The sequence below is a fragment of the Centrocercus urophasianus genome, unplaced genomic scaffold (genome assembly GCF_019232065.1).
Source record: "Centrocercus urophasianus isolate 14NV4802_14NV808 unplaced genomic scaffold, USGS_Curo_1.0 seq_57, whole genome shotgun sequence".
Lineage (NCBI taxonomy): Eukaryota > Metazoa > Chordata > Aves > Galliformes > Phasianidae > Centrocercus > Centrocercus urophasianus.
In genome coordinates, this window is record NW_024885166.1 from 255,523 (window position 1) to 268,205 (window position 12,683).

Below are 12,683 nucleotides of genomic sequence, written 5' to 3' on the forward strand. Positions count from 1 at the left end.
TGAAATGAGAGAAATGGTTTGGTTGGAAGTTTTGCTGCCTGAGAGCTGATGGCTTGGTGTGAAGAACTGAGCCAAATGAGCCCAGCCAGCAAGAGGAGACCAGAGCTGGAAAATGGGAGTGTTTACTCTGCAGCTCTTTCAGGAGAACAGAATGCCATGCTATCACACCTTGCAATAACCAAGGCTTGGCACAGATGCCATGAAACAATTGCTGCAATTCCTAAAACACATCCAACAAAACCCAAGCCGACTCCGTCCGCCCTCGATCATGAGGATGTCGGCTCTCCAGCAGAAGGGATTTGCTGCAGCACACTGCCTGCTGTGCAAAGCCTGCCTGCTTTCCTACAGCAAAACAAAGTTGATCTGCAGAAGGAATCATTACATCGCAGTGGGCTCCGATACGGCGCCTGGATCCATTTCAGGGGCTGGCAGCAGGATACACGCAGGCGGTATTGCAGCTCTTGCACCTCCAGCCCTGATGGAGCTGTTACAAGTGACTCAGATGCTTTTGTGCTGGGTTTGATGGGAGCCTCGTCCCGGGGGCACACGATCCATCTGGAGTTGTGCTGTCAGCAATTCCTGACCTTATGATGTAACTTGGCGCTGCTGTGGGATGAGATCAGGCTGACATCACTGAGCCAGGCTCTGCTCTATGGCACATCAGACACATGAGCAACAAGTATCAAAAAACAGAAAAGTCCCCACTTGGATTTTTAGGGCAGACTGCTATTTTTGGAATAGAAAAAACGGTGGAAATGAGCGCTCTCTCTTCAAGTGCAAACTAAACTCACTGTTTACTCTTGGGAAAATAAAATTAGAACAATGTGTGAGGGAGTCTTGCGATCCATATGAATGCATCTTACCTGTGATGGAAGGCAGGACTGCTGGTGCTTGGCTCTATTTTGCTCCTTTTCCTGCCTTACCCATAGCTGTTGTAATGGATAAGTAGGGATTCATTTCTAACAGCTCCCCAGTTTGTCTGCTATGTGCTCATCAGCAGTCTGTGCTGCCAGCTATCCCTTCTAGATGTGAGTGCATTGAAGGGGAGAGGTACGGGAGGAAGGTGACAGTGGGGAAAGGTTTCTGCTGGAGACCCTGGGGCAGCAGGCAGATTGGGAACAGCAGAGCTACCCAGATGTGAAGGAAGAGAAGAGCTGGGATTCTGCATGGAGAAGAGCATGCAGCAAAGTGCTGGGAGCAGAAAGAGAGAAGGGAAGGGAGGGCTGTGACCTGCAAAGGCGGAGCTGGAGGGAACGCAGAGCCACAGAACAGCTGGGAAAGCTGCAGGGCTCTCCACCAAGCTTTGCCAGTTTACCCAGACAACCAGGACTATCCTAACCCAAGAACATCTGCATTGCCCGATGCTGCCTCTGAGGGCACATTGCAGGGACATGTCTCCATCACTTCTAACCAAACTGTGAAGCCATCTGGACCACCTTCTATCAGCTACCCTTCAGCAGTGCACATTCTGGATGAGCCATCTCTGACCTGGGGTTACGACCCGGCTCACCAATAAAAATGCCACTATTTTGTTACTAACTGCCAATACTCCATCATTTCATTTGAAGAATCCTATATCCAATTTCTTTTTTTTTTTACTCTCTGACGCCCTCGGGGCACTTTTAAATGGTTTGCTTGTACATTTGTGGCATTATTTCCACCAATAAAGGCAGCATGCCCTTGCTGCTCTGTGGCTGTGTGTGCAGCGAGCTGCTGCTTTCCCCCATGCTCCACTCCATGCTGGGACACCTCACTCCTCTCCTTCTGCCATTTAAAGCAAAGCATGCCAGCAAGCTCCATCTATTACAGCACTGTACTTTCAGAAGTACCGAGTGCCAATCAGCTCAGACCATAACCCAGCCCTTCCCTGCTTGAATTGCAGCCAACCTGAGCCCAGCACAGCAGTGCCTGCAGCCCGGAGCATGTCACTGTTAAACAAAGCTGATGGAGTTGAAGGCAGAGCTCTCTCACCCAGACAGGGATGGCACCGCAGTGCATCAGCTCGACAGGAGCACTGATGCAAGTGGATTGGTGAGCTGAGTGCAGGAGACAGCAGGTAATATTTAAGAGGTCACTGGAGACAAAAGCCAACAAGGCCAGGTTTGAATAGCTCAAGAAATGGAGATGACAGAGTGACTTGTGTGTGTGTGAGGAGGAAAGGGGGGACGGCTGGTTTTGTTTTGGGGGCAGTGAGGAAAGGAGGGCTTCTGTGTTAGACTGTGAGCACCAGGAAAAGCACTGCACAAAGGACTTATTTTTAACTAGCAGGTGTTAAATAATGGATAGCTTAGCAATCAGTGCTGTGTGTTACAGGGAAGGGGGGGAGCAGAACGGAGATGCTTTGAGTAAATATGTAAAGTATCAAGAGAGAACGAGCAGCAGTGTGCATCCACCTGACTTAACATGGAATGTTTCAGAAACCAGTGGGCTGGCAGTCAGAGCTGCTTTGTGCCCCATGCTTCAAGCCAGCATCAGGAGCTGCAGAAGCTCAGGATTTCCCAAAGCCCAACTGTCTACTTAAGCACCTTGGCGTCTGTAACCTCAAATGAAATCAGAGGAAGGGATCCTCTCTGTCAGAACAAAGCAGGGATCAGGTGTGTACCAGGAGCCCGTAAACACAAACACAAGCATGCAGGAGAAGCTAGAGATCTGCAGAAATCACCTGTCTCTCCCCAGAGACTGTCAAAGCTGTTGATCTGTGCTCGCTCCACCTCCTCTTCATCTTTTTCTGGAAGGTCGAGCAGGTAGGAGACAATCTAAAACAAAATGACATGTCAGCTCACAAACCTTGATGCATTATAGATAAACTGCTGACATTTTAACAAGAGCTGCTCTGAATACACTGAGGAGAAGGCACTGAATTTCTGCCTGGAACCCTCAGCTCGAGTAAATACTCTCCCAGAGATCCCAGCAAGGATTCTGGTGTGGCTCCAGCAGTGATCAGGATCAGTTATAGACATGCACAACACTTGTTCCATCACCGAAGCTGGAAAACTCTGCAAGTTTATCATCAGCTGTGCCTGCAAGCACCTCCCAACAGGAACCTGCAGTATATTCTGTAAGCAGCCACGTGCATTTAGGGTATAACAAACATGAAATTGCTTTTGTAAGTTACTAAGGTGACTGCTATGGTTTGGGGGAAAACTCTCATTTGCAAAGCTCTGTGCCCTGTTACAAATGGTGTCAGCGTGCAGATCTGTACGGTTTTGAAGTCACATCTGCTTCTAATTGGTTCAACTCACAGCCACTTTAAGCTAATAGCAATTACCCAGCTTTCTTTAATTAGCTCCTCTGATCTGAGCACGTTATCTACGTTTTTATGGATTATACTGAACAAAAGCAAAATCTAAAGTCAAGTCAATGACGGCTCCACCTCCCAGCCCCCCTTGCTTGATATTTTGGCTAGAAATCATGGTTATCCTTTGGTGTCCCATGCAGAGCGATGGGCTGAGAGCCTTACCTCTGTGTAGCCCATGCTGGCTGCGGCAATCAGGGCCTGCTGGATGGCGTGGCTCTTTTTGAACACCCCCTGCTGCTGCCCAGCCATGCTCCAGTCGCACTGGATCAGGAACTTCACCACTTCCAGGTGTCCTCGGAGGGCGGCGTGCACCAGCGCGCACTGACCGTTCTTGTCCAAGTGATCCACCTGGAGAAGAGAAGGTGACAAAAATGCAGTGAAGCCAAACCTCGGGTGAAGCATCTTCCTTCTCAGTTTCCAGCCCCGGTTTCAGAATCATGCCACGTGTGCAAAATGTGCATTCTTCTGGGAACTGTCCCCTCCATGAGCAGACAGCAGCTCTTCACTAAGGCACTGCCCCGGGCTGAGGCATCCTCTTGGCCACAAGTGTTTGCTTTGGATAAGCTGCCATTTCACTGTGGTCTTCGTCAGACTCAAAGCCTGCAAAACTATTTTCTCTTTGTGTCCTGAAATACAGCAATCGTGTTTTCTTGCAATCGTACACACGCTGTCGTCTCCTTTCCCAAATCCACAAAGGAAAGCAGCTTGTTTCCCAGATACCATCTCAGGATTCATTCAGGAGAGACAGAAGTGCCTCAGCTGCAGCCTGACACCCTGATGTGAACTCGATGCAAGCAGAAGTCAATAGGAAACAGATTTCATTTGGCAGCTCTGCAAGAGCTCCTCTGCTTGGCTGCTCAGGATGGGGCACAGTTCACCAGAATACATCAGCTAACATTTCTTTGCTTAGGGATACTCAAGGAAAGCTTGGGCAAGACTTTTGCACTGAGTTTATCCCCAAAACTCCTGTTCTCAGAGCAGGAGCAGATCCCCCAACAAGTGGTTCACTCAACTCTTAAAATATCCCAACAGAAGTGATATTAAATAATGTCACTTCCTCCTGTCCCCACATTTTAACAGACAACAGGGCAAGGTCTGAGAAGTCCCTCAGTTGCCCTGGCATTCATACTGCAGCTTCACAAACCCATGTTCTGCATTTTGAACTGAAGCTAGCCATACAGGGAAACCACTAATTGCTTCCAGGAGGCTCCTCTTCAAATAGCAGCACAACTTTCTTCTCTAACCAAGTAATCAAACGTGACTCATTACACCCAATTAAAACTCCAAACACTCACCAGAGAGCTAAAAAAAGGGGTATTTTTCTAGGACAAGTCTGATAGAAGTTTTTGGAAGATGTGTCTCAATGAGGTATTTAAAGAACACTCTGTGCTGCAGAAGCAGTGCTGCCATTTTTGCATTGTCAGGTTCAAGGACTTCTCCAGAACAGACCTCAGCAGGCACAGGTAGTGCAGCACAACAGGCAGCTCCTGCACCAGACCTGCATTCCAGAACACCCACCAGGACTGCCTGGAGCTGCCTGCCTTTGGTGCTGATGTGACATTTGGACAGACTATACGTTTTAAGCAGCAAACCCTCTGCAGCAGCACACTGTGTTCACCTGATAGGGAATGTTCTTTAGCAAGCAGGACGTGTCCTGCCTGCAGCTCATGCTCTGAGTGTGAAACACTGTATGCCAGCTGTTGGAGGAAGTGAGTCATAGAATCATAGAACGGCCTGGGTTGAAAAGGAGCACAATGCTCATCTGGTTCCAACCCTCTGCTATGTGCAGGTCACCAACCAGCAGCCCAGGCTGCCCAGAGCCACATCCAGCCTGGCCTTGGATGCCTGCAGGGATGGGGCATCCACAGCCTCCTTGGGCAGCCTGTTCCAGTGCCTCACCACCCTCTGGGTCAAAAACTTCCTCCTAATATCCAACCTAAACCTCTCCTGTCTCACTTTAAAACCATTCCCCTTGTCCTATCACCATCCACCCTCATAAACAGAAGTTCCCCTCCTGTTCATACTCTCCCTTCAAGCACTGGAAGGCCACAATGAGGTCTCCCTGGAGCTTTCTCTTCTCCAAGCTGAACAAGCCCAGTTCCCCCAACCTTTCCTCATAGCAGAGCTGCTCCAGCACTCTGATCATCTCAGTGCCTCCTCTGGACCCGCTCCAAGAGCTCCACGTCCCTCCTGTGCTGGGGGCTCCAGGCCTGGATGCAATGCTGCAGATGAGGCCTCACAAGAGCTGAGCAGAAGGGAGTCACCGTACCTTGGCCCGTTTCTTGCACAGCAGCACAACGATGCTCAGGAACCCAGCAGCAGCAGCGTAGCCAAGGGGGGTCAGGCCGCTCTCAGAAGCAGCATCTACATTGGCACCGAACTCCAGGAGCAAAGCCACCATCTCTGTGTACCCCAGGTGGGACTGCACGCACAGAATTGGGGCGTTGTTCAGAACTTCGGTCCTGTAATTCACGTTGGCACCTCCCAGAATCAGCAACCGACTGACCTGCAGAGCAGAAGGAAAGCGCCTGTTAGCTGAGTGCTAAGGATGGAAATGAGTTTACCGTCAGGGCAACACAGGAATTGAAATCAGAGCCCTTTGTGTGTTTCTAAGGAGATCCACCAGAGCCACGAAGATCCTCCTGGTGCTGTGGGGTGATGGAAGATGCCCATGGCAGCTCTGGAGCCCCTCCAGCTCTTCACCCCCCCGCAGTACCTTGATGTTTGGGGTGTAGAGGTTTCTCAGCGATGCCAAAGCCATGGAAAGACCCTCGGTGCTGTAGGAGATCCAAAGCCCTTGCAGGATGGAGGAAGACACCCCAACTTTTTTACTCAGCCCCTGTGAAAAAGAAAAGACAGCATAGACCCAAGCCCTCTCCTTCACACAACACAAGCCCAGCCTGGCAGACCAGGATTAATTCAGTAACCACACTCACACCAACTTAACTGTAATCCCCAAGCTCTGCATGGGAGGCTGCTTCCAGGTACCCTAAACCACACCACACTGATCTTCCCAGGCATAAGGACATGGTGCAGTTTGAAGACACAAGATGTCGATGCACAACATCTGCTCTTTAGGGTGAATCAATCTGCTTGTAGGAAACAACCTGCAAAGTTGCTGCAGCCATCTGCAAGGTCTATGCAAGGCAGGGTGAAGCTGCAGGCAGCCCAAACCCGCTCACCTCCCCCAGAAGATGCTGTGCTGAGGCACGCTTCTATTCTTCTTTTTGTATAAAGCACGTCTTATTTTGGCAGAACTGATTCACAGAGTTTCCTTATTATTCACACGCTTAAACTAGATGACAATGCGTGCTCACAACAGGATAAATTAAGGAAGCCTTAACATTTCCATACCTAACACCAGACTGCCTCCAGCCCTTCCCGTTGGCATGTGGGAGCACTCAAGCAAGCATCCCTCCTCCTACCGAGGGGACAATGCTTAGTAACCAACGTGCCAGCAGACAGACCCAGCACAGAGGGATGTGTCTGCAGCCCTGACACACAGACAGCAGCGTCCAGCAGTGCTGTGTGTACCCCCCACACATGGTGCTGTTCTGCTACTGATTTACCATTAACTCTGCTGTTTCCATGGAAATTCTACAGCCATTTCTAGATCTGCTATGATACACAAGCCCTGATTTCTGCTTCCTCACTGCTGTGAGGTGGTTTATTCTATTTATTGCTATTTTGGAAGCACTCTGTATCCCTCTGCAGTGTGGGGCTGTAGGATGAGTGACATCAGCAGACAGTGGAGTCTACTCCATCCCAGGGAGGATGCTCAGAGCAGGATCTCCGCCTGCACCCATGCTGGGCTGGGTTACAGACCTCCATAACAAGCTTCTTTTCTTCAAAATTCAGGAAATCAAAGAGAGAGAAAGAGCTGCTTCAGCTCAGGGCAGAGAAAACAATGAGGAATTCTAGCAACGATTAAGCACTGCTTTTGTGATACACCACATCAGAGGTCAATATTAAATTTCAGCAAACCCAGTCTAGAGCAATTGGGGAAAGGGAAAACAATTTTACAACAAATGGTTAGAATAATTCAAAAATAGTTATAAAACTGTTGAACCCACAAATAAGCTTTTTGAGGCATCATCAGGACAGAGGGAGTGAGCACATGTTTTCTGAACAGCCATCAGAAGGTAATCACAGCATCATGCCACAGAAATCCCAGCTGGTATTTAGCAGGTTAAACGTGCATGCTCAGGTATGAATGCAATACACAGAAGATGACATTGAATCTTTAGGGACTAAAGACAGCCATTGGCATCACTGAAACAAAGACAAGGACATCTGGGCAAGTCATGGAATCACAGAATGGCCTGGGTTGAAAAGGACCACAGTGCTCATCCAGTTCCAACCCCCTGCTGTGTGCAGGTCGCCAACCAGCAGCCCAGGCTGCCCAGAGCCACATCCAGCCTGGCCTTGAATGCCTGCAGGAGTGGGGCATCCACAGCCTCCTTGGGCAACTTGTTTGCAGCATCTCCTTGCTTGGTTTCTAAAATATCTGTTCGCCTGAAGTTTGGGTCCTGTTTTATCATGACTGAGAGTTTCTGTTCTTGCCCTTCCCGTCCACGCCACGCTTCCGAGTTGGGTTTCCACATAAAATCAAAGAACCACCAAGGCTGGAAAAGACCTACAAGATCATCCAGTCCAAATGTCTGCCTATCACCAACAGTTCTCACCAAACCACACTCCTCAACACAACATCTGAACCTTCCCTAAACAACTCCAGAGTCGGTGACTCCCCCACCTCCCAGAAGCCCATCCCAGCTCCTGACTCTTTTGGAGAAACAGCATTTCCTAATGTCCAACCTCAGTTTCCCCTGGCACAATTTGAGGCCATTCCCTCTCCTCCTATCGCTTGTTACATAAAAAGAAGAGGCCGACCCCCAGCTCACAGCCTCCCTTCAGGTTGTTACAGGTGGTAAGCTCTCCCTGGAGCCTCCTCTTCTGCAGACTGAACAATCCCAGCTCCCTCAGCAGCTCCTCGTGAGACCTGTGCTCCTGTCAGGACTGGTGATCACTCTAAGACACTCAAACATCCATTCTTGTGTTTCCTAAACTGTTTGAGGATGCTTGTGCTCAAGAAGGAACACCATCCATTCCCAGCCTCAGTACCAGCACTGTGCACCATCCTGTGCCCATCTCTGGCCCACAGATACAGACAATACCTTTCCCTCACTGATAAACCCGTGTTTTAATTTACTTTCAAGAATTTCTTACATGCTGCTGCCAATTCTATAAATCCAATAAACCACATCTCTTACAGAAACCCTAAAACAAGAACAGACCAAATGCTGCTGGTGCCGGTGGACTGCACACAACCGGGATGAGGTCGGAGCAAAACTTTGTTTTCCTTACCTTAAAAATATGTGCTTTGAGAATGTGATGTCCCAGCTCGATCGTTTGCTGTCGGTTTAGTTTTCCTTCCTGACGGGAAAACCAGAAGGCAAGCAGTGTGTGGCCACTCCTGGAAAGAGAAGAAGGAGCACGTCAGTATTTAAAGTCTTGTACCAACAAAAGGGCTTCAGAGAGGAAAGCTTTTGGGAGACAGAGCTGTAAACCACCAAATCCTTTCTATTTTTTCTTCAGATTATTGGTGACCACTTATAATTGAGCCCAGCTCATTAGAAGATGCAATGAGACAATTAATGCAGTGATATGCTGTCTATGAGCAGATATAAATTAAGCAGTGTCGAAGGAACGATGTCACAAGAGCCACGGTGCTGCTTTTAAAGGTACGACCCTAATTTGGAGAGCACACTACCAAAGGAAGCCATTAGAAAATGACACATTCACAACATCGTGCTTTGAAAAATGGCCTTTAAATGACAGCTGCATTCCCTGCTGTGTGACCTCTCCTCTGCAGACTGATGTAGCTCTGCACCCACTAGAACTTCTTCCAAATGCAATCTTCACTTCTGCAGCAGCAAAGAGGCCACAGGTGCAGGACCTGCCAGGCTGACAACCCAAAAAAACAGGCTAAGAAATGCACAGAGCTCCTTTAATATTAAACACAATAACAGGAACACCGGCTGCCTTGGCTCAGTTGCCTTTGCTGACCTTTTTTCCATGCCCGAACATCCAGCTCAGGGCACTGGAAGATGGCAGTGCCTTCTCAGACACTTGAGGGACTGATTCTCTGCATGGACACAGAAACACAGTGCAAAAAAGTGACGAGCTGCCAAACATTTTGGGGTGAGAATGGCACGCACAGGTGAGGATGGAACTGCTGGAGGTCCTGTAAGGCACTATGCTCTGTGCTTGGTGCTCCAGGAGCTGCGGGGTTCTTGGGTTGGCCAACAAATACCCTCTCTGTGAACCTTTCCACAGACTGCATTTGCTAAAGAAAGCAACCCAGGCCTTTGCAAGATGGAGATGCATTTCCCTACTGCAGACACTGCCAGTGCCTGCAAAGCACTGGGAGCAACTGAGGCTTTCCCAAGGTCTCCCAAGTGCTATCTGATCAAAAAAAGAGAAATAATGCTGCTGTGACCAAATATGCAGACCATAATAAGCAAAGCAACTCCTAACCTTGACATTGAGGGCAGAGAAGAAGTTCAGATTCTTCCATAAGCCCCTGGGTACCCTCAAGAGAGTCCTTTTTAACTCACTTAATTCCTGGAACTAAATAAGAATGTGACTCCATATAAAAGCAACCAAACCCCCTCAAGCCAAACAAAACCAAACATGATATAAGCTGCGGCTTCAGAAGGGCTTTTAAGGACAGGGAATGTTATTAGCTCATCACTGCTTGGTAAAATACAAAGTGCTCAGCCTGGCCAAAAGGCAGCAAGCATAGCAGCAAGCAGACGTCTGCACCAGGGCAGGGATTTATCTGCATGTCTCTGCCCAGAGAGAACACCAAGCCCAGGTGCTGCCTGCACGTGGCTGTGCTGTCAAAGCTCGCTGCACAGCAGCATCAGAAGGGAGAAAAGGAAAGCTGGTACAGCAGAAGGGCTGGGATGTGGCTGCAGGACGCTGAGCCACCCGGGGTTCATTGTGTTTCCCTCCCCCCTTTGTTCCCCTGTTTTAGAACAGCAGGGGATCCCCCCACACCCCAATTCGTGCCCTTTGGAAGGAGACAGACAAATGGCCTTTGCTCGCTGCACTGATGGACCTCTATGAAAGCCCATGGAGAGATGGAACAGCACAGACAAAAACAAACAACTGCGCATCACAGCTTGAGCACTGAGAGATGGGGAATGCGGCAACTGCCAGATTGCACCCAACCCCATTCAGCCAGATTATTAAAGCTTACCATCACCCCAATACACCCTGTATGTCTGCAGCTCATCAGCCTCACGCTGCCCTGCTTCTGCTCCAGACGGCAGTCAACTTTACAACAAAGGCTGCTGGTGCACATCCGTGCAGAGGCATCAACTCATCTCCCTGCTGCAGGGAGCGGTGGAAAATGGCAAAGGCTTTTTGCTCCACTCTGCCCATTGCAAAAGAGGAAACAGCAGCACTTGTTGGAGCGGGGCTGACTGAGAACTCTTCAGAAATGCTTGGGAAGGATGTGAGCAGAGCCAGGACTGCAGCAATGCTAAGAAGGGGCTGAAGATTGTGGACTGAAGGGGCTGAGGTTGTGGTTTAGTGGGTGTACGGTGATGGGTTGGGGTTGGTCTTGATGATCTTGAATGTCTTTTCCAACCTTCATGATCCTTTGAATGGGAATGGTGGGAACGGGTCAACGGTTGGATGTGATGATCTTGGAGGTCTCTTTTGACTTTAATGCTTTTGTGATTCTGTGAAGATCCAGAAAGTTCTGCCATGATGATGAGCAGCTCCATGCTGACACGCCAGCCTGGCCTCCCTGCTCTGCTCTGGCACAGCTCTACTGCAGCTGGAGGGCATTTACCCAAACCTGATCACACGCACAGCTGTTAGGAATAAGGCATCTACAAACTCTTCCAGAACCAAGCACAGCATTCATGAGCAATGCATTACCTCTGCAATGTTTCCCAGACCTCGGCTCCAGGCTCACTGATAAATACTTGCAGTCACTTGCCCTGTCAGCACTAATTGCACACTAAAGCAGACTCCAACAGCACAGCCCTTCTTTTTTTCTTTTTTTCTTCTTTTTTTTTTCCCCTAACAAAGCAGCGGATGGCAGAAATGATTTCTACATCAAGGAGCTCAGTGACACGATCTGCTTTGAATTTCGCCACTGCAGAGTTTGCCATCACAGATTTTCTATTTTTAATGTGAGATTTCTTCTTGTGAAAAATTAATAGCGCTGCCAGCTCAGCTCTGGGAGCCTTTGTTTGCTGCTGCAGATCATGTGTGACACAGCCAGAGTCTGGCTGGCAAAGGCTGTGCTCAGGGATGGGCACAGAGAGATGGAGAGACCCCAAAGCTCAGTGAGAACCCACTTCCACTTCTGGCCCTTGCCAAAGCCAAACTCCCGATGTACCCCCACGTTTCCTTCTTGCAGCTCACCCCACAAAGCCATCCCAAACCCAGGCACTGTGCCCAGGGAATCTGCTCTTCCCAGAGATGTCCACTCTGGCAGTGCCACAACTTCAGCACAGAGAAAAACTGACACTGATGGAGCTTCTGCTGCCCCCAAAAACACCCAGCACTGATGTATTGATTCCTACAGCATAGCTTCCCTCTGATGTTATAATTGCCAGTTCACTTGGAAGGAATTACCATCACACAGAGTTAAAAAAGCAACAGTTCTCAACAGCAAACGTTCTTAAACACGACGTGCTATTTCCTACAGAATTAAACACTGCTTTAATTTGCCAGGCTCGTGGGGCAGAGCTTGCATCCCAGGTAGAACCTTCCCATTACTGAAGGTGTCATAGCAGAGACAAACTGTGCAGGACCCGGTCAGAAAGCATCACCTGCCCACAGGTACCCAGAGGCATGGCAGCAGTGCCCAGTTCCAGTTCAGGGCCTCCCATCAGGGCTCAGGGGAAGTGTGAATTTCACCACCACAGCTTCAGGTTGCTTCCTTCACTCAACAGTTGTCTTATTCACAGATCTACCCACACCACAGCCACTGTTGGCTATCTGTTACACAACAAGAGCCTAAAGTCTTCACACACCCCGTTCTGGGTGCTTCATGTGGCATTTCCAGGCTGAAAGGGGCCACTGTTGGACATCTCAGCACCAATTTTCACAAGGACAGCAATGAGCATCACGAGCATCCCAACCCCAACACATCTCCATCACTGATGCTGCTCCCTCAGACACATGACTCCAACTCAACACTTCAACCTCTTCTGCATACAGCAAAAGTGCTCTATGGCTGCCTTCTGGTTTAGCAGAGGCAAAGCACTGCACAAAATGCCTGCACCAAGGTATCAGCTCATTGCTTGCTGCCTCACTGCCATCCCCAGCACCTCGTGGGTCACAAAGCACTGCAAGCAGC

The 12,683-nt window shown here is 49.2% G+C and overlaps 1 protein-coding gene across 1 annotated transcript in view; it reads right to left on the reverse strand.

Annotated features, from left to right (window-relative positions):
- The window catches only part of TANC2 (tetratricopeptide repeat, ankyrin repeat and coiled-coil containing 2), a 158,242-nt gene that overhangs the window by 19,629 nt on the left and 125,930 nt on the right, over positions 1-12,683 (reverse strand). The window contains exons 16-20 of the mRNA XM_042836059.1: positions 8,663-8,771; positions 6,015-6,137; positions 5,568-5,804; positions 3,461-3,646; positions 2,663-2,756 (exon numbers count right to left, since the gene is read on the reverse strand). Of these exons, the coding sequence (XP_042691993.1) occupies positions 2,663-2,756; positions 3,461-3,646; positions 5,568-5,804; positions 6,015-6,137; positions 8,663-8,771 (749 nt within the window). The remainder of the gene's footprint in view (positions 1-2,662; positions 2,757-3,460; positions 3,647-5,567; positions 5,805-6,014; positions 6,138-8,662; positions 8,772-12,683) is intronic.